General features: G+C 46.8%; 1 protein-coding gene across 3 annotated transcripts in view; it reads right to left on the minus strand.

Moving 5' to 3' along the window:
- Window positions 1–27,713, minus strand: part of LLGL2 (LLGL scribble cell polarity complex component 2) — a 908,486-nt gene that overhangs the window by 523,882 nt on the left and 356,891 nt on the right. For all 3 annotated transcript variants that reach the window (XM_069654770.1, XM_069654772.1, XM_069654771.1), the window contains exon 10: window positions 4,307–4,461. In XM_069654770.1, the coding sequence (XP_069510871.1) occupies window positions 4,307–4,461 (155 nt within the window). The remainder of the gene's footprint in view (window positions 1–4,306; window positions 4,462–27,713) is intronic.

Here is a 27,713-nt window from a genome sequence, read left to right on the forward strand (position 1 = left end):
TACGAAGAAGAACTTGGAAGAGACGCCTGCTGCAACTCCTGGACCATTGGTTTGCCCGGTGAAGCCCTGCTGCTGTGCTGAAGCTGAGAATTTGTTTCGATGAGAGAAGCCCTGCAAGGACGACTTCTCCCCTTGAGTTGGTGGGACCAATCAACTCCAAAGTAAGCCCTTCTGGACATCCTTTCGGAATTGGCAGTACTTCCGCTGATGCTGCTGGAACCGAAGTGCCAGGGAGAGGAACACCAGATTGTGTGCGTTGCTTTTAAGTCGGACCCGAGCGCCAGGAAGATCCTCCGGACTTCCCTGAAGCAGGACTGACAAAGCCTGAGCCACCTCAACAGAGTATTGGACCCCAGATACAAGGAAAGTCCAGAGTGGTATCCGAGAACCGCTGTGTTGCTATTTGCTGTCAGGCGGGAGGAGCTGAAACACCGAAGAACCGCTGAATTGAAGTTTACCCGTTTGCTGCCGCAGACTTTTCCATTGCAGAGCAGGAGTCCCAAGACGTCCTCCCTCTTGTTCCCACGATTGAAGCTCTGGAACAACAGGATCTGCAGAGCTGCACAGGAACAGAAGCCAGCTGGAACCATTTCTTCTAACCAGAGGTACTGTAAAGTCTAAGAGAACTTACCTCTTGTTGTGTAGGCTTGCTTGCTCTCAGTTGAGACCTGTCTTGGTTAGCTTGCAGAGTTGCTATAGCTTTGCCCCTCACAAGCTTCCCTGCATGTGGCCATTCAAGTGTTCTATTTTATACAAACATTTCTAAAAACATTGTGCAAGACTTTTTACCTACCTGCAAAGAAGATCTTCAGCTCCCCTAGACATTGTACAATTACCATTGGCTGTCCTGGCTCCCTGGGAGATTCTTTTTCCCTTTGACTCTGTGCTTTATCTTTTCCTCAGGAAAGGGTTAAACTTATTTGACATTGGAAGGTTCTTAAAAGTACTTACCTGTTTGTAAATTATTTGTTAACCTTTGTTTTATTCCCCTCTTCTATCTTTTACACCAAACTCAGTATTGCTCTAAATATACCAGTGATAAATCAATGTCCACAGTGTCCTAGCTGTTTAAGTCACCTGAGAGTGTAGTAAGTGTCTATGTGCCATCCCCAATGGGTAACATCTGATTTAGAGAACCAGAGTGTGTTTTGAAGTGTATTATAAGTGTTGCATACATTGCTCCCTTCTGAAGAAGGCTTATACAACTGACTGTGAAATAAATTAATAATTGTTTTATCAAGCAACCTTGAGTATAAGTGTTTATTTGAATAAATGCTACTGTGAAACTCTGGGTCACAACATTACTGCTCACATTGACCCCTCTTGAGATAAGCCTGGGTGCTCAGCCACACTACCACCCCGTGTAGTTCCTATTGACAGGAGGCCAAGGTTATTGCAGTGCACCCAAAGGGTACTGCATACAATCTTGCCTAACAGTCTTTTTACAAGAGTTTACTCTGTGTTAATATTTTAATGTGATTTTTGTTACAATGTATTGTGAAAGGTTTATGATGAACCCAAACACAATTCATAACATAAAAAATACATATATATGTATATGTATCTGTTTACCTGATGACTTTGTGGTTACTTTGACAATGTGTCTAAGACAGGCTGGTGGCAGCTGTGTGATTTATTACTATTTTTGTGATATTTATCTCCAGCACTTTTGCATTTACCACAAATGGCTACTAAAGGTGGCTATCACTCTAAAATGGCTGTGCCACAAGATATGGGCTTGTTCTTTGGCCAGCTTGTCCTTTGGCCTTCTTCCTGTGTTCTCAGGCCAGGAAATGTCATATGGTTACCCCTTTCCTGGTGAAAGCTGCTGCTTTCGCGGGCAAGTGGACTCTGTGTGTGTGACCCAGAGGGGGCTGGGACTGTCTGATCCCAGTCCACATCCTCTGTCATCCTAATGTCTGTTGCAGCTATTTGGCAGATCATCTTGGAACCAAGACTTCTACGAAGAAGTGCAACCTGCTGGAGAACAGATGACCCCTGCAGCTGACCACCATGGATTCCAGCGAGTGGCCCGTTAAGCCCTGCCACTCAAACTCATCTCAGAATACCCTTGTTGGTGCTTCAACCCTTGGACTGGGGGGGGGAACAACAGGTAAGGTATTTCAAGGTACCTCCCAATAAGGCACAGTTGGAAACGTCTGCCTCTGACCTTTGCAGAAGCTACTGCTGAAAGCTTCTCAGGTCACAAGGAAGGCTTCTGACCAGACTGTGATCCCAGGATAGTGGAGTCTTCTTGCCTCCATGAAAGGGGTACATTAAAAAAAAAGATTGTAAAGAAAAAAAGAAAAAGACAGTCTAGGATGTTCAGCCCCAATTAAGATATGGGCACAGCTGCAAATTGAATGCCTCAAAGATGAGGTGAAGGAGGCCAACTTGAGGGTCCAAGATTTCCAAACCCCAGGTCGAAGAGGGGAGCCTGCAATCTTTTATGGATGATTTCTTCCACTGGGAACATCCCCTGGGTGATGGGGACCCTATGGTTGGTGTGAGTGCAAAAAGCGGTAAAGTAATTGCAGGAACTATTCTGGTGACCTCTTGTAGCCCTTACCCCAGAGAACACCTTCAGGGAGCGTCAATCTCCAAGGAGGAGACTTTAAAAGGATCTGTGACAAAGTTCTTAAGTGTGGGGTGGTGGTTGTGGGATAGTGGAGAACATGGCTGGGTTACAATTCTGGTCTTATTCAACATATCGACAAAAATAACTTTGTTTAAAATAGGAGATTTTTGAAGGGAGGGAAACACTCTGATATTCCCAGATTTAGGAAGTGGATAATTTTACAGGAGGTGTGAACTGCTGGAGGTTAGAGAACTGGCTAAAAATGTGATCACAGTCTCTGTGGCATATCCCCCACCAGACAGGGGTCCACAAGGGGACATTATTTCTATGTCTGTATGTAAAGTCTAATAGATTAGTGATGGAAAGACAGGAGTAAATGTTGGTAGATGTAGTAAGGACTATGATGACAACACATTAGTGGAAATGGTGTTGGATGACCAAAGTGCTACGGGGGTTGGAGAGCAAAGCCAAGTTTAGTTTTTCTCTCAAGGTTTTTGTAGGCTTTTCACAACTTCACACCTATTTCACCATCTCCTTTCTGACCTCCTGCCAACAAGGCCTGTGTTGTGGCGTTTGCAATTTTCGGTCCTGAGTATTGGACAGTATTAAAGTTAAAAGTCGAAATAGGATGCTGGTTTCTTTCTAAATGAGGGATGTGAATCCCTTTTTTCTTCAACAAAATGAACACATTTATGAGTGGGTCTATCGAATGCTCCTTTATTTCCATCTAAATAAGAACGTATTTGACAAAAAAGGGGATATGTTTGGAGTTAAAAAGCCAGCATATAAAACAATCCAAAGTTGTTTTGGGATGCTTTTGTCAACCAGGAGAAAACTGAACTCTGGTACCTGCTGCAGTGCATTGGTTCGTGACAGATGCCTGGTGTAGAGCCTTAAAGGAGCAAAACCTTTGGTGAGCAATACGATTTTTTTTTTTTTAAATATATCAATGCTCTGTCAAGAGTTTGTTGAAATGTGTTCAACCCACACAGATAAATCTAAAAGGTCATGAATGAAGACCCCCTTATGAAAACTTCAATAACTCAAATCTGTCAAAACAATGCAATGGTGGAAAAGGGCATCTGAATATGGTGTCAAATCACAGAGCAGCATACAGTTTGGGATGTCGCAAGTAGTTTTATCGAAGAGGCGTCATTGAACATTTGCTCAATGTTTGTATTTCAAGGTCATTCCAAATCCAAGAGTAGTGAAAGCAAGTACACCTAGAAAAGATCCATGCTGCAAATGTTAATCTCAATAACCTTTGCTCAGAGATTGTAACTGCTCTCCATTCAGACTGTTCTCCACATTGTACCTGCCATAAGATCCAACACCCCTTTGCTTACCTTGAACCTGTACCATGCTGTACCTGCTCCCATGGTCAACTGAAATCCCTCTCACCAGGTCCTGGCTCACTTTGTGCCTGCTCACAAGATCTTCAAACGTTCTCTTTCAACTGACACACAAGATATTCCCCCTTCAAGGTCCTGCCCCCACATGGTCTCTGTTGTCCTGAGCACATGTCTTTGGAAACCGCCTCATGTACCTGATGAAACATTCTGCACGCTCTCCTTCCACATTATATTTGCAAGCTCTTTACCACCAGACTTTGCTGTGAACCACACATACTGAAAGGATCTGTAACTTTGCTCAGTCTGGAACATAATCCAAGTTCTACTTGCTGCTGTGTTCCACCTCACTACATCCTAATCCTATTTTATGGTGTACCTGCTGCCAAGTCTGCATTAGAGATGACGAAGAAATCAATAACTCTTGAGGTGAAGTCAAAGGCAGTCTGCTGGTTTCCATGGATGGCAGAAATGCTGTGCCGGTCCCCATAGCTTGCCCGGGGCATCCCACCTTGAAACACAATATATGGAGGGCTGAAAGAAAGAAAAGGTCACATGTTTATTCTCCTTATGTGTTACAGATGATGATAATGATGATAATGATGATGAGCTAGCCAGAACTTCACCCCTTACTGTCAATGGTTGGGAACAAGGACACTGGACAAGATGTACTGCTGCATCCACTATATAATAGTGAACATTTGTTTGTGACAGGATTCTTGGCAAAGCTTTGTTCCTTATACAATACCACACTGTTTCACCAATCTGCACCACATTCTGCATAGTTACGTGTTAGGACCCTGCAGACATTACTGGCTACATGACATTTGGACACCCCACCTTTTACCCTGGATTTCAGCACCTTCACAGACAAGATGGTTGTCTGAAATCGGCGAAAAATCAAAGTGGGCGTAGAAGGACCGGTCCCGACACGAGGAACAAAACTGGAGGTACATGCCCTAGGATCAGATTCAGAATATGCTTGCAGGCACAGTTACAACTCAATCAATACAGTGGTGGATGCTGACTAAGCTGTAAACCATCGAACCAAATTCATCAACTCACTCGACCACCCGGGAATGCCACCACGTCACATTCGACTGAAAGTTGTGTCACCCATCATGCTGCTTCACAATCTCAACCCACCTAGGCTGTGTAATGGCACAAGGCTATGCATTAAAAAAATTGCTACCCAGAGTAATTGAAGTGACAGTGCTCACTGGGAAGGGAAACAACTTTTTTTTTATAAACAAGCCTTACAATGAGCATGTACTTTAGTAATATTGAACCTTAGGTCCATACTTGTTGGCACCGCCGGCATCATGTCACCCACATCATGCTGCTCAGAAATCTCCATGTCGTTTTCACATACAGTTATACGTTTCAGAATTACTTTTTAAGAAGAACAATACATTGTGCTGTGTAGTTTATTAGAAAACATATTTAAAATGAGAAATAAATCGAAAAATGTAGTGAAACTTTCTTTTCACCATTCTTATTGAGCCTTTCCGAAAAGCGTAATACTACATTGAGGTATTTCTTGGCAGACTGTAAATAAGCGGGATAAGGAGAACAACTGTAACAAGCCATTGTCTGAGGCAATATTAAGAGGCCCAGACAAGATGAACCATAGGAGAGACCACTTGCCAGGGAACCGGGGTGAGCAAAGTGATCTTTGATTGTGAACAGGACTCATCTCAAAGATGCATCGCATTTTCAGACAATCAGATTAAAGATAGAAATGTACAGGGGGTAGATATCCGCCCCCCCTACTGAATGTACACGAGACATACCCCCACCCCCTCAAACCGAATGATGCTAATTACTAAATTATTGTATATTAGGGACTGAAGTCAAGAGAGAGTTGGGAGATGCTGATTTTTCTGCTGTGTGCTGTATCCTGCTTTGCAGTACCCTGGAAAATAAAGATGCCTTTGAAATCCAGCCTGAGTCTTTGCCTGCTTTCATACTTGGTCTCCAGTAGGCCTTCCCTGATCCAGAGATGTCAAGACCTTAGGAGGGCATTGGGCCCTCCTGTACACATGTCATCTTCAGATGGGACCCTGAGATAAAGACCGATGATCGGACGTTCACTCTAGGGTCAAAGACCTAGATATAAGGTACATGCTAACAGGAGAGAGAGAGTGAGAGAGCGATATATATATCGCCCATATATATGCAGTTTGCCCCATATATATATATATATATATATATATATATATATATATATATATATATATATATATATATATATATATATATATATATATATATATATATATATATATATATATATATATATATATATATATATGGGGCAAACTGCAGATGCCCGCACATCATTGATAAGAGGGGGCTTCCAGACCTGATAGCATGGAAGGGCTCCTTGGCACCTATGGATTGGCCGGCTATTTTTGGGGGGCTAGTTTTTTTTTTTTTTTAAGTCTCCCAGAAATGTATTTAATTCATTATTTAATATTTTAGAAAGATTATTTTGGGGGACATGTGAGAACAATTATTTTGGGGGATATTTGAGAAAAAATATTTAGTAATGTAATTATTTTGGGGGACATTTACATTTTTTTATTTTGGTCATTTTTTAATGGTATTTTAGAAAAAGTATTTAATTAGTCTTTGGGTTTTTTTTTTAGAAATGTTTTCTTTTACTTTAGGTAAGCAATGGTTTAAAGTGTAAAAATAGTAGTTTAGAATAATAATGGGTGATTGGGGAACTAACTCAAGACGATGAGCGTTGAGGAGTTAATAAGTAAATGACTTGAGGAAAGGATCACCAAACAATTACGAAACTGTGAGATGAAGAGCGTCACAGTCGATTAAGCCCAGCGTCCTGCGTCATAGCATGTATCAGAAGGAGTCATATCTAGAGCCCCAATAGTGGGTGACGTAGGCGATGGACAAGTTTAAAGACTGTCTTAAGAGAATGACTCAAACTCTGTAGGAGTGTTTTTAGGGGAAAGGTATAGTCTCGAGGAACGTAGGCGAAGATTTATGTGAGGGATGTAAAAGTGAGCTAAGAATGAGAATGCATCTGTGTGCGTCATTTAAATCGTGATAAAATAAATCTTAGGTTTGATAATGGAGAAGAAGTTAGAAAATGTGATCATCTTTGAACCCTTGTAAAAACAGAATATAGTAAATACGGGGTTAATTCTTGTATTTACAAATAATAGACAGTTTAAGCTGCTCAAATAACTTTACACGACAAAAAAACACACTTGTTTTAGTACAAACAAAGTGAAGATAATACGACAGAAATGTCAACATGGTAAAAATTGCTTTTTCCAAGCCAACTGCTTACTTAAGAATTCTGTCAGTACATTCCTTCTTGCTTGAATGTTAATGAAATGCATACAGGACTTAAAAGGAACACTTGTGCAGAAAAGGAGATATTTAGGTTTAAATAAAATGCGTAGCTTGACAGTTAGCCATGAAAAAGCATGCAGTAGAACAGTGAGTTGAGTTCTGTTGAAAGCGCCTACGGTGCTTCACTCAAGGGAGAACAGATAAGATAAAGAGGTTCCAGAACCAATTTGTCATTGCAAGAATAGTTCTCAGTTTGCACGGAAGAAAGGTAAATGTGCGGTGATAAAAAAACTGATGCTAAAGGAAGCCCTTGTTTTTGACTTGAAGTGGGTGAAGAAAGTTAACCCCTTAGTGATGGGTGTGTTGAAGAAACTAAAACCTCAGACTGAATGGTTGAAATTCTGTTTGAAAAATATTGTTTTTATGATTCAAGGATGTTCACAGCGGTGAAGCCATGTGTAGGTTAGGGAAAGACCCACTGAGACATTGTTTACGAGTTATAGAATCTGTTTCTTAGTGTAAAAGGATTGGCTAAGTAATCCTGATGGAATAGTGATGAATGTTTTTATTATTGGTCACATGTTAAGAAGTGCTAATTTAGTTGCTGATTTTATGTGTGGCAAATAGTGTTGCAAATCAGAAGCGAATGAGGCATCTATTCAAATGTGCACACATGATTTTATGGAAGTATATGAGATTAGTACACTACAGACAATGCCGATTCAAAAAAGAAAATACTCAGGCATGCCGTGGGAAGGACGGTGTTGACGAGTGAAGAAAAAAGTTGGGAAGGCGGCAATCAGTGGGCACGCCATGGGCAAATAAGTGCCAGATGGATTAAGGAAGCGATGGGCGTATGCTAAAAGGCAAAGGGAACAGATTTTGGAGCAAGAGATGGCTTGTAGGCCAAGGAAGAGGAGGCTTTTTAGAATAGCCAAGGCAGCAACCAAGGTACGCAGGATGGGCAAGTCAGGAGATTCCCTCCTGTATGTTCGGCATGTGGCGTGGCAGGGCATATAAAGCAAACGTGTCGGAACCAAGGGTACTTATACAATGGACAATTCTCAAGAGGGGGGTGGGGAGGGACAGCTCAACCTCCAGCATATAGCCCATGAAGTCGAGAAGGGTTCGCCAAAGATCAGACAGTGCATCAGAAGAAAGCGCTGCGAACACAGCGGGCTTTGCAATCAGCAGCCTGCACCCATGTAGATACGACAGAGTGCATTGTACACACACATGAAAGCCAAAGGTAGGCAGATTGGACACATTTAAACATAGGAGGCTTGTTCTGCATCAAGCACAAGAGCATTGTCTGTGGATAGGTTGATTTAAAACAGAGACTAGAAAGGTGAGAGCCACACCAGTTGGGGACAAGGATATGGCAGACCAAGAAGGGGAAACCTTTCAAGGGAAGCAGGGTGTTGGTGCATGTGACCCTGAAGGGAGAGGTGTTCTCAGACAGAAAAGGAAGTGGGACGGTTGAACTTAGACCTACCTAAACTGAAGACACCAGAGCCTCTGACGTGGCCAAGACGGACCTAAAATGGCGACCTTTTAGTAAAGAGGGGGGACAGCACACACCCTACTATATAGCCCACAAGTCAAGGACGTTTGTGTTTGCCCAGGATCAGACATTATATCAGACATGAGCGCTGAGAAATGCAACAGGCACAGCAACCAAGAAAGGTGTACAACAGATTTACTGCAAAGGGCAATTGTAGTGAGCCTCATGCAGATTCGACAAATATGTAAAAAGAAGATAAATACTGAAACCCATGATAGAAGTTATCATTATGAACGGAAGGTATCCTTTTATCGGAACAGGTGTATGCGTGCACCCACAGTAGGTCAGCTCACAAGGCAACTCGATGTATTCAGAATTATAAGTGACACTAGGCTCAAAAGGTGTCATTCTACATGGCAGGGGAGAAGAAATATCATCGTTTTATTAATGGACATTGGGACTGCGTGTTTATGCGATGAAGACAGAAAGGTGTTCAATGATAATTAGAAGATTGGGGGTTTTTTGAAACTATAAATGGAGTGTCTTTGTTGATGAGTTATCAATCTCTGAAGGAGAGTTTGTTATGGCAGATCTTTGTTATATCAGTGGCAGGCACTTGTCAACATTTTAAGAAGGGAGTAGATGACAAGGTTTAACTTGATTTTTTATTAAGATCAAGGGATTGTGTGTTCCACTTTTGGGAATGCACCACGTGAACGTGGGTGAATTCATAGTAGTGTGCACAGGACAAGAGGCCTTGTGAGATTTCTGGTGAAACCAGAGGTTTTTGGTATTATAATATGAGCATAGTGCTACACATGCCTATGTGGCCTAGTGGGGAAAACGGTGAGAATATGTTATGAATTTAGTTTCGGACCACGGATATTTATAGACAAAGAAGGGGACAGATGACCCCCATAAAATTAGAAACAGCCATAGTATAAGAAAAAATGGTTAATGATCAAGGGAATGGACAAAAAGGGCATACCATGGTCGACAGTAATGGTTCTCATGAAAGGATCTAGGTAGCTTGACGTCACTGATGACGACATATCTAGATAAGACTTAAACAAAGGATGAAGTGGTGTTTCTTTAAGAAAATCGAACACTAGAAAAAGAGAAAAAAGGAAAAGTCTTATTGCATGTAGCCATAATATAATGGAGTTCAGTATAATTTCAGAAAGGCTTGGAGAGAGAGCAAAATGGCAGGTAAACTATGGGCCTTTTTGGCATGGGTCCAGGAAAAATGAATTAGGAGAAGATCAAAATAAATGATTTACATTAAACAGTATAGGAATAAGAAGCTCAGTTCAAAAAATTGATGTCAATTAGGTGAAATACATAAGAAATTAATGAATGGAAAAATGAATGAATAAATGATTGGATATTAAAATAGTAAAAAAGTATAAATCATTAAAAAAATCCCCCCCCCCCCCAAAAAAAATTGCACCAATTAAGGTTGCTGGCCATAATTGAAAAATGTGCAGTATAATGAGTAAAAAAGCTAATGGGATTAATAAAGGATCAAAGGGGTATGGTTAATCAAAATGGAGTTAACCATACAAGAAAATTTGGTACAGAGCCAATTCAGAGAACATATGAGAGTAAGTAAAATAACATTATTCGAATGTACATAATGGTGTTGGTTTATATCTTATAGATGAGGATCACTAACCTTTTTTGAACACGGGAGGAATGTCTGCATGGCCTTAATAGGGGAAGAGACAGTGTGCTAAGACAAAGTTGGGTGCTAGTGAATAGGGAGGGGAGAAAAGAGGTGAGTACTGGTTACACTGCAGTGTGAGAACACACTGTGGATTCTTATTAAAAGAGTACAGAAAGAAAAAAGGCAGTCAGGGATACAGTGTTTCAATTATGCAGCCTTTTTTCAGAGATAGGTGCAAACAGGCGTGAGCATAGAGTAGCATATAGAGTAGCAAGCATGGCCACCTCAGACAATGCTGGACATAGAAGACGTTAAATAAAAGTTGGGTAACCTTTTTTAATTTTTGATAGTTGGCAGGATGCCAAAAAGGGTAGATTTGGCCGAAATATAGGAAATGCTTAGCAAGGCAAAACAATGAGTGTCTTATGTTAAAATGTGAAGGTACGTAGTAAGAACCAGTGCCAGGTTCTAGAAAAAACAGGAGCAGGCTAGATTAGTGTGGGGTAATCAGGAGACAACGCGCAGCAAAAAGTCTATTGTGTCTCAGACAGGAGGAAAACACAGCACTGAAAGATGATGACCGCGGTTCTACGCGATCTGAAGGAAAACCGAGTGAATGGAGAAGAACGTTCTGCTGAGGAGTAGAAGCACGTTCCGCTAAGCAGACGAAGACAGAACAAAGTACATGTCTAAATATTGTGCATGTTCAATGAAAAACGTCTTTCTTAGTGCACCAACGAGTCAGAAAAAGCCTACAAGTTAAATGGGCTGAAAGTAGCGACAAACGATTCTAGTAAACATTTTTTTTTTTAGCAGCAAGGCGAAAGGGTTTATATTGGAAAGAAACCTGCCCCCCTTGCCAGTCCCCAATTGACTTTTGTCTCCATTTCGATTTTCTACAGAGAACAGGGATCCCTACCAGCAATGTCCTCTTCTGCTACGGATGCACCTAGAAGACAGGAGAAGAAGACCCCTTTCTTTTAATGTCTTTCTGAATCAGATTACAAGCGAACGCACAGCCAGAAGGAGGAAGCTGTGAGCCAGTGCAAGGACTCCACACGCCGCGGGCAGAGCCATGCACCCGCAGCCAATTGAACGGAGGAAGATCTTGACACCCGAGGAAGGGGACCCAAGGACCAGGAGGCCCTCCCATAAAGAAAAGGACAGTTCCAGAAGTGAGGAGCCGAACAGGGGAGGAGGCGAGGGATCTCGCCAGGCGAGAGAAGCAGCGGAGGTTGGACCCGGCCCCCAGCCAGAGGGAGGATGCTGAGAGCGAACGGACTGACCCCAGGAGGAGAGGCAGCATAACCAAAGGTGAGTCCCCCCTCACAGGAACAGCGCATCAGTGGCGAGGTTGACAAGGGGGGGGGGGGCATAGAGGAGGAATAAACTGCCAGAACTAATGGACAAGGCAGGGGAGATCCCGGAAAGTTACGGGGAAGGGGAGGACAGAGGGCTCAGACAAACCAGCAAGCAGAGGCCCTACCGGAGGAGCGCCAGTGCAAGGGGAGGTGGAGGTTGCACCAGGGAACAAAGTCACTGCACTCAGAACCCGGGCCCACAAACTGAACCTGCCGGGGACCACCCTCCCCCACTACAGCCCCGATAAGGCTGGGGTCCTCCCAAGGTGGGAACGATAGCTGGAAGAAATGGGGAAGACAGTTCACCGAAAAGACCCGGAACGGCCTGGCCCTTGCTGAAGGAAAGGGAGGTGAAGAGGAGGAAGGAAAAAGTTACTTACCTGTAACCGTTCTCCAGCATGGGTCTGGCATGGATTCACATGCTCATGAATATTCCCCCTCGTCAGGCTGGTAATCCTTGGTAAAGAAAAAAATCAGTTTTGTTTCTGAACTGTCTTTCTACTAGTAATCAATCACTGGTCTCTGGGTCATACTGCCCCCAGCCAATGACTGCCCTCTACCCAAGCCCCTCCTCTGGCAGCCATCTTCAGATTTGGTAGCACGTAAAGTGGCAGTAGGACCAAGAGAAGAGCCGCAGAGGGGTAGGAGGGAGGGTTCGCATGTGAATCCATGCCAGACCCATGCTGGAGAACAACAGTTACAGGTAAGTAACTTGTTCCTTCTCCAGCATAGGGTCTGGCATGGATTCACATGCTCATGAATACAAGAATACATAGCAGTACACACATGCACAACCACAGGAGGTGGCAAGGCTCAACATTAAGCATTTCATCAACTCAACATTAAGAATCTCTTACCTCCTCTCCTCACCAGGCTCAACTGCAAGCGAACAGGTTGCGCAGCACTGCCTGGCCGACTCTGGACTCCTCCCTGGAATCCCGGTCGACGCAGTAGAATCTCATGAAGGTGTGCGTCGACTTCCACGTAGCAGCGGTGCAGATGTCCTGCAGGGGCACACCAGACCGGAACGCCATGGTAGCAGCGATCGCTCTGGTCGAATGGGCTCTCGGACGGCCGGGCAAAGGTCTGTTTGCCAACCGGTGACAATGCATGATGCAGCCGGAGAGCCACCTGGAAATGGAAGCCTTCGAGAGGGCCTTCCCTTGGTTCACAGGCCCAAAGTTCACAAACAGCTGTGATGTCTTCCGAAGGCTCTTCGTGCGGTCCACGTAGAACTTCAGCGCTCTAGCTACATCCATCGAGTGCAAAGTCCTCTCAGCCGGCGACATAGGCTACGGGAATAAAACAGGTAACACCAGGAGCTCATTGCGATGGATGCCCGACGGCACCTTGGGCATGAAGGAGGGGCGCGTCCTCAGCACCACCCTCGTCTCGTGGAATGTTAGGTATGGAGGTTTACAGGAGAGGGCCTGGATCTCTCCCACTCGTCGTGCGGAGGTGATGGCCACAAGAAACGCTGTCTTCCACGACAGGAACTTCAACAACGCTGAATGCAGAGGCTCGAATGGATGCCCCATGAGCCCGGTCAGCACCACGTTGACCTCCCACGCCGGGGCCAGGGCCTTCACTGGCGGGAATGATCAGAACAGTCCTTTTATGAACTCCTTCACCAGGAGATGGGACCATAGCGACGAGCGCCCCGGAGTTCTGGTGTAGCGGGAGATAGCCGTTAGATGGATCTTGATGGAGGCATGCGCCAGCCCCGCCTTGGCCAGTGATAGCAAGTACGGCAGCACTTGAGGGGCCGTAATCTGCAGAGGGTTAATCTTCTGTGCATGGCACCAGACAGAGAACCTCTTCCATTTGTGTCCATAGTACTTGAGAGTCGAGGACGCCCTGGCCTTTGCAAGCACCTCCTTGCAGTCCGCCGGGATATCGTACCCTCCGAATTCTAGTGCTGCAGGAGCCAGGCCTGCAGGTTCAGCGACCCCGGGTCGTGGTGAAGGATGGAGCCTCCCTCTCTGGCGAGAAGATCTGCATCTGTAGGCAGTTTGACTGGAGGGGGACGTTGACATGTCCAGAAGGTCCGGGAACCAAATCTGTCTCGGCCACGCCGGTGCAACGAGGATCATCCTGCACCGGGACCGTCTGAGTTGACTGATGAGTCGCAGCAGCAACAGCGGGAACGCATACAGAAATAGGCCGTCCCAGGGGAATGAGAAGGCATCGCCCATGCTCCCCAGCTGGGGAATCCTGCTGGCGAACCTCCGGCACTTGCCGTTCATCGCCGTCGCGAATAGGTCGATCTGGGGATTGCTGCATCGTCGTAATAAGAGATGCACTTGATCCTGCCGCAGTTCCCACTCGTGGCACTAGCGCAGCTTCCTGATGAGTGTGTCGGCAATGGTGTTCTTTATTCCTGCCAGATGGAAGGGTACCAGAAACATCCCCTGGGCGACGGCCCAGTGACACAGATCCTTCGCTTCCTTGGATAGAGCTGGGGATCTGGTGCCCCCCTGCTTCCGGATGTAGAACATTGTGAAGATCCTTATCACCTTGCCCTTGAGGGAAGGGAAGAACGACCTGGGGCCCAGAACACGGCTCAGAGCTCCAAGACATTGATGTGCAGAGACCTCTCCTCCGTGAGCCAAAGGCCTCTTGCATGTAGAACTCTTGTGTGTGCTCCCCATCCCTCCAGGGAGGCGTCTGTCCTCACTGTTTCCTGATATGCCGGGGTCTGGAAGTCCATGCCCGCCGCCAGATGCACGCGGACTCCCCACTACCGGATCGCTTGCCGGAAAGTCTTGTTGAGAGAGATCTTGTCCTCGAAGCTGCCCGCAGCTTGCATCCAACGGGCGTTGAGGAACTCCTGCAGTGGTCGCATCCGCAGCCTGCAGAGGCGCACGAGGTAGATGCACAACATCATGCCGAGTAGGGACTTGATGGACCTCACCCTGGCCACCTCCATGGTCAACAGCCGTTGTAGCTTGCCCAGGATGGCCTTCGCCCTTTCCTCCGACGGGGAGGCCAATCGTGCCACTGTGTCGAGTCTGGCTCTGAGGAACAGGGCAACTTGCGACGGTACCAAGTGGGATTTCACGAAGTTGATCGAGAATCCCAGATCCGTGAGCAGTTGGACGGTCTTTGCTGTGTGGTCGACGGCGAGTTCTCTTGACTTTGCTCGGATGAGCCAGTCGTCCAGGTAGGGGTAGACGTGAATCCCATGTAGGCGGAGCCGCGCCGCCACTCGTGCCAGGCACTTGGTGAATACCCTGGGCGCCGACTCCAATCCGAAGGGAAGGGCTTTGAACTGATAGTGCTGCCCCTGGACCACAAATCATAGGAATTTGCGATGTCGCCTTAGAATGGGGATGTGGAAGTAGGCATCCTCCAAGTCTAGCGACGATAGGAAATCGCCTCTCTCCAGCTGTCCCAGCACATGCTGGAGGGTGACCATCCAGAATTTCTGTGACTTGATGTCCTTGTTATACGACAAAGAACAAGGATGGGTAGCCAACTGCCGGTCTTCTTCTGGACGAGGAAGTATCGCAAGTACACTCTGGAGCCCCGGAGCCTTTTTGGGACGAGTTCTATGGCCCCCTTCCTTAGCATCGCTCGTACCTCCCGCAGTAGTTGCGGGACATGGTTTTTATTCCTGGCCACGGGTGGTATACGGGGACACCTTCTCTGAAATTCCATTGTGTGCCCGCGGGCCAGGGCATCTAGCACCCAACCGTCGGTGGAGATGGACTTCCACATGCTGACGAATTCGGCAGGTGGCCTCCCACCGGGGTGCTTGAGTGAGGGCCCGACGCCACGGCCGAGTCAGTCCTGCTTGCCCATGGTCTTTCCGCCTTGGCCCCTTTGATGACGACGACGAGAACCCCTGTCTTGCCGCGTCCTCTGTAGGCTTCCTGCGATGAGGAGCAGGCCGCTTGACGGTACGATGAGGAACCGCCGCCGAATCCTTTGGAGGCACCTTGCTTGCCTCTGGTGCTCCGAAAGGACGGCCGTCGTCGTTGAAGAACATCCAAGGCCCGAGCCGTCTCGGTGTTCGCCTTGATGGCCTGCAGTGACTCGTCCACTATCTTGCCAAACAGGTTGTTCCCGTCGAAGGGCATGTCCAGAACCCTGTTCTGCACGTCCTGGCGGAAGTTTGTGGCTTTGAGCCAGCTGCACCGGCGAAGGCAAACGCTGTTGCCCATCTGGCAAAGGCCAGTGTCAGCGATGTCCGTGGCCACCATAATTGCATGGTCCGAAGCCACCTCGGCTTCCTGAAGGATTTCCAGAGCCTCAGCCCTCTTGTCGTCCGGGAGGAAGTCCAGCAGGGGAGCGATCTCAAACCACAGCTCCGTGTCATAGCGAGCCACAATCGCGAGAGCGTTGGCCGCTTTAATGGTCATTGCCGCCGATGAGATGACCTGCCGTCCCATGGCGTCCAGTTTCTTTCCCACAGCGTCCGAAGGGGAAGTTGAAGTGGAAGCTGTCGCCGCCGCCGCTTTCTTCTTGGCCACAGCGGAGACGACTGAATCCGGGGACGGCTGTGCCCTGAGGCACATGGGGCGGAATCCGGGACCTGGTATTTCTCCTCATACAGGTCTCTCTTAGCAGGAGCCGTGTATGGGTTCTTCAGGAGCACCAGCCCCTCATGCCAGATGTCATCCAGTAACGGGACCGAAAGGACCCTCTTGGCCTCCCGCCGTTGGTAGAGGAAACCTTCCTTCTTCTGTTCTTCGGGGCAAAGCTGGAAGAGCTCAGATGCCCTGGCACTCATGGCCTGGAAGGAGCCAATTTCGTCGGGAGGGGAGGCCCGAGCGGGTGGTGATGGAAGGTCCATTCCGTCGTCGCCACCGTCGTCATCCGTCCCCGTCTTCGCCGTCTCATCCCTCGGAGGAGGGGAAGGAGGTGAAGGCTGTGAGGGCTGTACAGGCTGAAAAGGAGGAGGGGGATGAGTTCTCCACCGCTTGTTCGGTGGGCTTCCCGACGGTCCAGGCTCCGCTGGATCGTCCGCTGGGGGTAAGGACAACCTTGTCCTGATCTCCGTACACAAGGCCTGAATAGCCATCAAGATCACTCCTGAGTTGTCTTGTGGCATAGGCACCTGTTGTGACGGGAGCGACGGTTGGGGAGTAGGATCCTCCATCCCCTCCACAGCCCGCGATTCCTTGTCGGCACCGCCGTCGCTTTCTTCGTCCGCCTCGTCGGGATCCTTCCCGTAGGTCCGGACCTCCTTGATCTTCTTGTCCAGGATCTTTGCGACGCCAGCCAGCTCATCTTCAGAGGTGGTATCTGTGTCCGTAATGGCTACCGGACCCCCCCTCTTTCTCCGCCCAGGGTTTTACAGGGGTCTTACCGATAGGCTGAAAAGAGGATTCCCTCCGTGGTGGCAGGGAAACTCTAGGCCCAGAGGTTGCCTCCACTGGGATAGCCTCTACAGGCTTAGCCAAGACCGCCACAACTCCCTCGATCGAGGCCTTAGACGGGTGAATTTGGCGCGCCTGAGGCCTTCACCTTGGGGGGAGGGTCACCGCCTCGCTCCCCCTCGGCTGTCTCCGTCGGGATCGACCGGGACTTCTCCCGAAGCTTAACCGGGTTCTCCGTTTTTTCCTCTTCCCCGAGACAGAGCGTTGGCTCATGGTTGATGTCGGTGATTATGCGCCCTGCCTGCCAGCCGAGGAGCCCGACCGATCGGCGCTTCCGGTGCCCGCAGACTTACGGTGCTTTGCCTTTTGTTGGGCCCCCGTCGCTGGAGCACCATCAAAGGTCTTAGAAGACCACTCAGACTTCTTCCTCTCCTCACCTGCTGCTGGGCTCTTCCCCTCCAGCCAGTTGGCGAGTCGAGTACAACGATCCCTCCTCGTCCGTTCGGACATGTTCTTACAAAACGCACAGTCCTTCTCCACGTGCGATTTGTCATTGTGAAGGCAGTAGAGGCACCGAGAATGCGCATCCTCAAAGACGTTCTGTAGCCCGCATCCAGGGCAGCTTCTGAACAGCTTCGGTCCAACAGGCGTCATGCTTCCCTTGTCCTGGGCCATGACCACGCGGGGTAGGCCTCAAAGATTTTCTGGAATCCTCTGAGAAGTGGAAACTTGACGAAAAGAGGCCCTTGAGGGGCGTAGAAAGTTCTGAAAACGGTTCACTGTTGATCGGAAGTAGAATTGGTGGAGCTTGAGGCTCGATTGACCGAAAATATAAGAGTAAACTCTTCGAAAAAATGCAAAACGTAGTAAAAGCTCGAGAGCTAAAGCACAAGGACTCCCAACTCTTGAACGTGCGGTAAAAATCTGAAGATGGCTGCCAGAGGAGGGGCTTGGTAGAGGGCATTCATTGGCTGGGGGCAGTATAACCCAGAGACCAGTGATTGGTTACTAGTAGAAAGACAGTTTAAAAACGAAACTGAAACTGATTTTTTCTTTACCGAGGATTCCCAGGCTGACGACAGGGAATATTCATGAGCATGTGAATCCATGCCAGGCCCCATGCAGGAGAACAGAGAAATACACCATGGGGGTCCCAACACGCACAAGCCAGGACATTGGAAGGCTGGACCAGCCTGAAGGCTCTGATTGAAGGTGGTGAAAGGCAGAGAAAACCCACTCCACTAAGTGGTCCTCACGGAAAAATGAGAGCAGGAGCCAGGCACCAGAGTCAAAGCAGGGTACCAATCCCTACTCAACAAGGAAACCCAGCCATGGCAACCAAATCCAAAAGGTAGGCCAAACAAAAGGAGGACCGCCCCAGGTCGACACTCCGGGTACACTTCAGACGTTGCGGCCGGCCAGGGAAGCTAATGAAGCACATAAGAGAACACAGGAGCGGGTAGCAGGATGCAGCACCCTGGAGGACATGTAACCCAACGGCCCCAATACCATGGCCAACCTAGCAAAGACATTCCAGGCCCAATTTCAGTTAATGAGGTCAGACCTCAACACGGCCCTGGGGGAAATGAAGCAGGAAATCTGGCAACTGGGCGAAAGGACAGACCTCCGGGAAATGGGCCTGCAGGAGGTCGACAGAGAAACAATAGCAAACACTGAAGCCATAGAAAGGCTAGACATGGCCACGCGAAACTTCGAGCTCCAAATGGAATACATGGAGAACAGATCCCGCAAGGGCAACATTAGGCTGAAACTACTGTCAGAAACAGTGGCAGACAGAGTTGAAAGCAGTCATACAGGACATCTTCGCAGAACTCCTTGGAGAAACAACAACAGGCACAGTAGAACTAGACAGAGTCCACAGAGTGGGACGCCACAATAAGAACCCAAACGCCAGACCAAGAGACGTATTGGCAGCATTTACAAGGTATGGTCAAAAAGGAGCGTTCTGAAAGCGGCAAGACAACAGGAGCCGGTCAAATACAAGGACCAACAAATTGAATTGTATCAAGATCTAGCCAACAGCACTTAAGGAACGAGGGATCAGATACAAGTGGACCTTCCCCTTCACGCTTCTCTTTGAATGGGCAGGTGCACAGAAACTAAACCACGCTGCAAGAAGGGGCCAGGAGCAACGGGACGACAGGCCCGAGAGATCACAAGGGACAGAGATTAGACCAAGGCCCAGACCATGGGAGTGGACCACGGTTGGAGAGTCGGAAAAAGAAAAACCACACTACGGGGCTCGACCAGGAAGGAGAGAGGCGAGAAGCCAAACACTGATGAGGGGGGTGAAGCCAATGGGGAGAAACCCTGATCCGGTAAAATGAAAAAAGGATGGTGGACACAAAAAGGAACAAGGGCAGCGGGGTGGAGGGGATAAACATCCTGAGGTTATTAAGGGCGAAGAGGCCCGGCGAGAGGGAGGGGAGGGGGAGAAGCGGGAATCCCTCCAGGGGGAGGAAAAGGGAAGGGGTGCGGGTTGGTCGGAGGTGAGGGGGGGCTAAAACAAGCTCGAATGACACACTAGAACAGAGTGGGGAGAAAGGCAGGGCAAGAGGATGGACCAGAGAGGATAACAAGGAGGGTCAAATGGGAAGAGGAAGATGGGGCACGCAGCTTTGGACTCTAACCAGTGAATTTATCTGGGAGGGCAGGAGAGCGAGGATCAACAGACACTTAGAAGGCTGGCACTTCCCAACTTCCAGCAGTATTACGAGGCCACACAACTAAGAGTGATCAGGGAATGGCTCCAGTAGGGAAAACAGTGTGTCAAGATAGATAGGGCGGTGACACAGCACGAACTGAAAGAAGTGCTGTGGCTACCAAAGCAGCACAGACCGAAACACATGTACGAGAGCACCATCACGAAACTGGTAGTAGATAATTGGGATAAACTAGTGGAAACCCGGGGAATCACAACCTTCCCGTCCCCCTTCACACCTATCCTAAATAATGGGGACTTCACGCCCTGGACAGAAAGGGGAGCCTTCAAGCAGTGGCGAGAGGGAGGATGCAGCAAACTGCGGGACATGCTCCAGGAGGTTGAGATCCTTTCCTTTGTGGTGAGTAAAAGTAAATTCAGTGGGTGAAGGGGAGAGACTCAAGTACTCACAATTAAGACACTGGGTGTTATACCCAGCAATCAAGGAAGCAGCCACCAGAAAGGTAACGCTGTTTGAAAAGTTCCTGCTCTTGAACATCGGCGCTAAGGGACTTATCTCAAACCTATATAGGATCCTCGACGATGCCACTCCTAGACAGCACGGGCCATACATGCACAGATGGGAGCAGATACTGGGGAGGATATAGATAGGGAGGAATGGGGGAAAACTGCAAGCAAGAGTGTCCCAGTTCCAAGGAACGTGGTACAAAATCCTTTTGTGGATGGCACTACACGCCTGCCCGCCTCCATAGAATATACCCAGGAGCATCGGGGGAGTGTTGGAGGGGATGAAGAAAGGAGGGGACGGTGGAACATATTTGGTGGAAATGCCCAAGAACCAGAGAAAAAGCGAGAGTGTTACTAACATTGGCAGCAATGACTATAATTGCACAGAGATGGAAGAGCCCAAATATACCCATGTTACAGGATTGGCTGCGCAAAGTCATGGAAATAGTAGCCCTGGAATGGGCGACGTATGCAGAACTTTGCAAAAGACTGGGGAAAGACTCTGGCTTTTCTCAAGGATGACTTTCGGGTTGTATGGTGCCCCCAGCGTCTCAGACTCTTGGAATTGCAGTGAACAATATTGAACCGCATATATTGGAACAAACTGGGGGAAGACCTGAACATGCCTCACAGGGGAGTTTGTTTGTTTGATTGTTTATTTGATAATGCGCGCAAAACCCGTGGGTAGCCGGGCGCAACAATTTTCATGAAAATGTAAGCTTGTTACAGTAATTGGCATAAGTATATACAGCATATTGACAAGAAGAGCATATAAATGAACGACTATATACAAGCAAGTGTCTGTAAAACACAAACGGCAAAGAGAAATATACAGGAATATATACAGCATATGCCCCAGAGCAGGGCATGTCGCGGGGTGTCTAGGCAAAAGGGTACAAAAGGGAGTGGGGAGGGAGGGAGGGGGGACAGTTGGGGAAACGTTTAACATGTTGTAAACTCAATAAAAAGAAGTTTAAAAAACAGAAGGCAGGAGTGTTTGAAAAACAAATAGGAGTAGGTTTTTTTAAGGGTTGGTTTGAGAAGCAAATTATTGATGGTAGAGACATACTTATTTTTCAAAGGAAACTCAGTTTTGTATTACAGGTGGACAACAAGGGATCTATAAACTCTGAGAATTAGTGGCATTCCAACATATGAGCAGAGAGGAGGGTCGAGGGACCTAACCAGATGTCCATACACAGACGTTTCTGCTGTACAGTTGTGACAACTGACAATTTTCCTGTAAAAACTCCCATATCCTTGGATCCTCCAAGAAATAGCCGAATGCCCCCACGTTCAAGATTGTTCCTTGCAACTATTAAAGTACTTTGCCATAAAAGAAATGTTAAAGTATGGGACAAAAAATGGACTAAGCGGCCTATGCATTGAAAGGCCCAGGATCCTTCTGCAAAGCAGCCCTAAAAGAGGACAAATACAACCAGACAAAGACGATTCATGGATACCAAACGAAGATGATTCGGGTGGAAGATGTGTTAATACACAATGAATAAAGAAGAAAAAGAAAATGTACTTGTAAAAATGCAGATGGGGAAGACAATGGGGAACCAGGAAATGTTGTGGGATGGGAGTGGTGGAAAAGCAATGGGCACAATTCAGATCAGCAGCACTTCACGGTTTCAGCTACTCACAAATGGCACCACTGTGGTTCTTGGACACCTTGTGTACTTTCCTTGCTTCTGGGGTCCAGCACTCTGTTGAGGTGGCTCAGGCTGTGTCAGTCCTGCTGAGTCCGGAGGATCTTCCTGGAGCTCGGGTCCGGCTTAAAGGCGATGCACTCGATTCTGGTGTTCCTGTCCCCTGGCACTTGGTTCCTGCAGCAGCAATGAAGTACAGCCAGCAGAGAGATGGGTTGCAGTCGAGTTTGTCTTGGGGCTGATTGGTGCCACCAACCCAAGGGGAGAAGACATCCTTGCAGGGCTTATCTAGTAGATTAGAAATTGTGAGCTTCAGTAAAGCAGCAGGGCTTCACCGGGCAAACCAATGGTCCAGGAGGTTACAGCAAGCTTCTTCTTTGGTTTCTTCTTTGGTTCCTTCGTCCAGTGGTCGACTCTGCCTTCCAAGCAAAAGATGTCGCCTTTTATACAGGTTTCTCCCATTCATTCGCAGCGTAGCAGTCACTCACACAGCAGGGTTGCTCTTCTCAAAGGACAGCCCGCAGCCAATCACCTTTGGGTGCATTCCTGTAACCAAGGAGACTAAGCACACAGAGTTTGGGGAACCTCCCTCGCTTCCTGCCCACCCCAGACACTCAGGCGCCAGAGGCGGTCTTCAGACCTGAAGCCCGCCAAAGGCATAGAAACAAAGGGACCAAAGCTAGTTTGGCGCACAGAGACAAACTCTAGAATGACCTTTCCAAAAAAGAAACGGCGAAAAAAGAAGACTCAGACCTGTTTAAACAAAGGGGGCTTAGGTGCCATCTTGAAAAACATGGATCCCACGATTTTTAGCTACCGGTGTTCGCGGTCGGAAAAGATTATGGTAGTTTGTTGTAAAACCACTGTTCAGCAGTGAAACCCACCAAAGACAAAGTGAACAAAGGGACCAAACCTGGTGTGGCGCACAGAGTAAGTCTCAAGAAGGATCTTTCAAACAAGAAATGGTGAAAAACGAAGTCCGGGGCCATTTTGACAAAATGGGCACCCATGGGTGCTATACTGCAGCTGCGAACGCAACCCGCTGTAAAACACACAATGGTATGAAAAAGTAAACCACTGCCACCAGCCATTAATTGTAGAAAGAGTAACATAAAAATGTTAAATGAGAGGATAGTCAAAGCAGATAGTAAGTAAACCCTCCAGCACTCTATGGAAGATATTGTGTGCTGGGTCTACAAAGAGAAAAACGCAAGTAAAGTCAATTTCACTTCACTACTCTTGGAAACAGTAGTTATCCAAGAGAAGGTATTTAAACCTTGGCAGAAACCCAAAGAAATTCACTGTGCCACTGCACTGAAGGTGCTGTGTGTCACAAGGTACAAAGATGATACCCGTTGGAGTTTGTCAGGCTCAAAAACCAATAGTAACACAGAGTTTAAATCAAATAAAAATACATGAGAGAGCGGGAGACAGGTCTCACTCTCTCCAGGATGAAAATAAAAAGTCCTAAAGTCCAGCAAAAGAGCTGGGGGTCTCTAAGGTAGAAGGGAATTATCACATTTCTGAGAATTCTCCCTAACAGCCCTTCTGGAAGCAACCTATATAAAGACCTTTATGTGGCACCTGCGTGCTGAGTTTTTAATGGAGATCCCGCATTCTTCTTATTTGGGCACGTGTCCAAGTGCTAGCATTTGCGATGCCACATCATTTACTGGACTTAAAAGTTAGATCTAAAAAACCTAATCGCCCAGGGGTGGGTAATATGTGTAATATGTGGAAACTATTCAATTAACGCGGACCTCATTTTTTAACAATCAAAAAGTAGTACCCACTACTTTTTTATGGCGCCCAGTCCTTTTTCTGCACTCAGTGAAAATATGGCCCTCCTTGGAAGGATCTTTTTGGAGAGCAGTCCTATTATTACCTTCTAGAATTCCAACAATGATAATTAGGTATGAGCTAGGATTAACTTCATTAGCTGATAGATTAACCTGGAAAATCTTGTGGCTCTTTCGGAAGTGCCTTATTTTAACTGCTCCACCCCCTTAACACATCTTAAGAGAGGAATTCTCAAGGGGTAATAAAAGCTTACTGAATCATTGGAAACTGGAGTGTCAGTCCGTGTCCAGCTGTTGTAAAATGGACAGAGTCTTTGGTGACCAATCCAGATGGGTTGAAAAGAAAGGTGTGGCAATGAATGGATCAGGACGTTGGAAGCAAAAAACTATTCTCGATTGCACGATGGTCTGAAGCATGAAACCAAGGCACTTAACCGTCACCCAAAATTGTGATCAAATTTCCCTGTCCTAGATTTAGACATGATTTCTTAAGGTTTAGGCTAAACCTCTATCCAACAAGGTAATTCAGAGCACTCTACAAACCAGCAGAAAACGGTGGTTGCTATAGATTTTGTGGCATAGAGGGGCAGACTGAATCCTTGAAGCATATCACTCTTTTTTGCACAGACCTTACGGCCCGTAGGACCACCTACATGGGAAGATTTATAGAAAGAGGATAAACCTATTAGGCGGAGAAGTGGTGGGTCATTTTTCTGCTGGGGGAAAACTTCGATTATTTTTGCATTGGTCAAATTTCTCAGGGAAGTGTTCTTAAGCCTCTGCATGGTGTGAGGCTGCTAGTAAATTAACAATAAGGGTCTCTTCTTAAGCAAGCAATTAATTGAAAAATGGGCAACTTGATGTGACGTTTTCTGTATTATGAGGTCTAATTTGATGTGATCTCCTTTATCTTTTCTTTTACTTTCTTTTTGGGGAGCAGTGTCGGGATGTAGACAAAGGTTTGCAATAAACTACATGTCTAATCAAATTAGAAAAAATAATAAAAAATAGTACCTATAAGAAAATGAAATCCCAGGCAAAGCCGGGTATATCAGCTAGTTCCCTCTAAAAGAAGGTCAATGATGAGCCAATAGATGGATTCTCTCCAACACCATGTAGGTCATCCTTCAGGAGAGTCCAGACCTGAAGCTGATCCCAATCAATATACAATGCCAAGTAAAGACAAATAATGGATTAGACCTGGGAGTGACTACCTCTCACATCCCACAGACAGTTTCTTTCCAGTGGAACACTACAGAACAAGTAGTAGTAAACTTAGCAGAGAAGCAGGCTGGTTCAAAAATACTAGCCAGCCCCCAACTGATGAGAACAAGCTTAAGAGCAGCCTTGGTAGAAACCTTTAGAGATCATTTTGTTTAATCACAAACTAAGACTCTGCAAAGTTTACTTTACAGCAAGAAATATGATAGACTGCCTCTTTACCAAGAGGCCAATTATATTCACAGATAATGGTGTTCATTAAACAGATAAGCTGGCCAAGGGTGTGTTTTTTCCTCGTCTCAGACCCAATAACACCAAGGGTATATTGTTCAGATGGATTTCTAGAATCTGGCCTGGCGGACAGATTTTAGGAGGCCACCCTAGTTATAGTGAACAGGGCAACTCTGAGAGGTTTGCCAAAACCCAATCAAGGTAAGCGTGGATAGCAGTCAAGGCTATTCTCAGGAGAGTGGGGTCAGGGGTCCACAAGGAGTCCACACAGTGAAGCACACAATTCAATTTAGAAAGGTAAGTACAAAAATACAATATTTATTCTAGTCCCAAAACGCACACTAGGAAATGAAACAAGCAGTTGATAATATTAGACAATATCAATTATAAAACATACATACAGTCACCATTAGGTTCTTATGAATGCATTCAATAACTTATTCAACAAAAAGTAAGGTAAGTAGTGATGCAGTAGAATGGAACCAAGTCACAAGAAATTTACCCTTTAGAAGTCCAATCCCTATGATGAGTGGGGCCTTGTGCCCAAATGTCACAAAGCTTCTTCTTAAAAAAAAGACTCGAACATTTCACCAACACAAGAACTCTTCCTACATCAGAGAGCTATTGAACAAAGTTACTAGTAAGTAAAATATGGTCCTATCATTAAGGTACAGCTACTTTTAGATGCGATGATCAAAAAGCGATGGAATGGAATGACCAAGGTTTATTCCAAGGAGAACAGGGGGAAGACTAATGCTTTGTGACGACTTACCCACCTGACTCCCATTTTCCCAGATCACTAGATGGGTCGACTGGGGGTTCCTGGAGGTTGATTTTCCCGCTGTTAGGAAGAATTATCTTATAAGTCTAATTTGCCAAACCTAGTAAGTCCCCCAGCAGCTTTGCTGGATTTGTGGAGTTTGTTTTTCTCCTGCTAAGAGTGGGACTCTTTTATTCCCACTCTTAGGCATGATTTGAGGTATGTCTTTGACTTGTTATGTGCTTATGGGCTTTCTTTTTACTCCATAGGGTATCATCTGTTTTTCTGTATGTGTGGTACACAGCACCCTCAGTGCAGTACCACAGGGGTGTCACAGTGACCCCCAAACATAGACTCCATACCCTGGGTCTGACTACTGTCTCCCAGGACACGTAAAGTCACCATTGGCTTTACTAGTCCAAAATTGTGAACAGAACCAGTACAAACCATCATATTGTGGAAGTACTGGTAAGGGGTAATTCGATTGCCCCAGGGTCTGTTTTTGAGGGGGCACTATCCCATCCCCCCTCATCGAGTTTCTGGCTGGTGGCAGTGGTTACCACGTGAAATATTCCACCAGAATATTCTCTATGGGATTTTCCCATCGATTTTAAATGCACCACTTTTTGGTGCAATGTTAAAGATACCGCCGGTTTATTTAATATTAAATCACTGGTTGGGTCTTTTTGCCAGAACTCGATTCTAAAATGGTGTTTGTGTCCGTCTCTGTAACTCTGACCAAGGTCGAGCCCTTTGTTCCACTATTTTGGTGGGCTTCTCCATAGAAGCCCTCCAAATGGTGCCACTCTGTCTGGGTTCCACAGGAAGGGTGGAGGGGGGAATTGGCACCCTGGACTGCGTTGCCTTAGCTACCCAAGTCACACTCTACTCTGATTGGCACAGTGGTGAGCCGCCCGGCTCACCACTTAGCATGTGTGATTGACAGCTAGGCTGATGAATGGGGGTTATTCTGCATAAAAGCAGGGCCTTTGGGACTGGAACTTCAGAAGTCGCCACAGGACCTAAGAATCCGGAAAGGGAAGAAGCTGAGCCACCTGCAACCAACGACACTACCGGTGAAGTCCTGCTGCAACGAACTCACCACTTTTCCAACGACAAGAGAAGATCTTCTGCTGGAGAGTCTTCTCCCTTTGAGCTGGTAGGACCAACCAGTTCGACCTTTTTCGCTTCCAAAGACGTCAATTGGTCGAATCGCCCGTGCCAAGCACCCCGGTGGCCGGATATCCAAGCCCACCACTTTTGATCGCGAATAAAAAGACTGCACCTTTTAATCAGGAACTCTGCAGCTGGTTTCATCTCTGTGGAGTGCAACGACTCCACGTTTCCTCCTCGACAAGATCTTCTCTTCCCCTGGTCGGAACAACAAACTTCAACCACTGCCAGGAACAACTGCCCCCGTTGGAGCTTCCTTTCTCTTTAAGGTACTGTGTCATGCCTGGCCTCCCTTTCTACAGATTGCTAAAGGTGACCCTTAAATCCTTGGCTTCTAAACTGGGTTGGCTCCAAGCCTTCTAACTATACCTTTTGAATCACCACAACCTCTTTTTGAACACTCTGCAAAGACTTTCAGTGCACTTTAAACCGTGTGATCCTGGGCACATTTTGCTTTGCTCCATTTAAAGTGGGTCTGGCCTACGAACTTTGGCTCTACAGTATAACCTGCCTTTCTCCCTTTGCTCTGAACTCTTAAGTGTTGGGAACTGTTTTATTTTATGCTCTGCCTTTTCTCT

This window comes from Ambystoma mexicanum, chromosome 3q (genome assembly GCF_040938575.1).
Source record: "Ambystoma mexicanum isolate Mex_15411 chromosome 3q, UKY_AmexF1_1, whole genome shotgun sequence".
Taxonomy (NCBI): Eukaryota; Metazoa; Chordata; class Amphibia; order Caudata; family Ambystomatidae; genus Ambystoma; species Ambystoma mexicanum.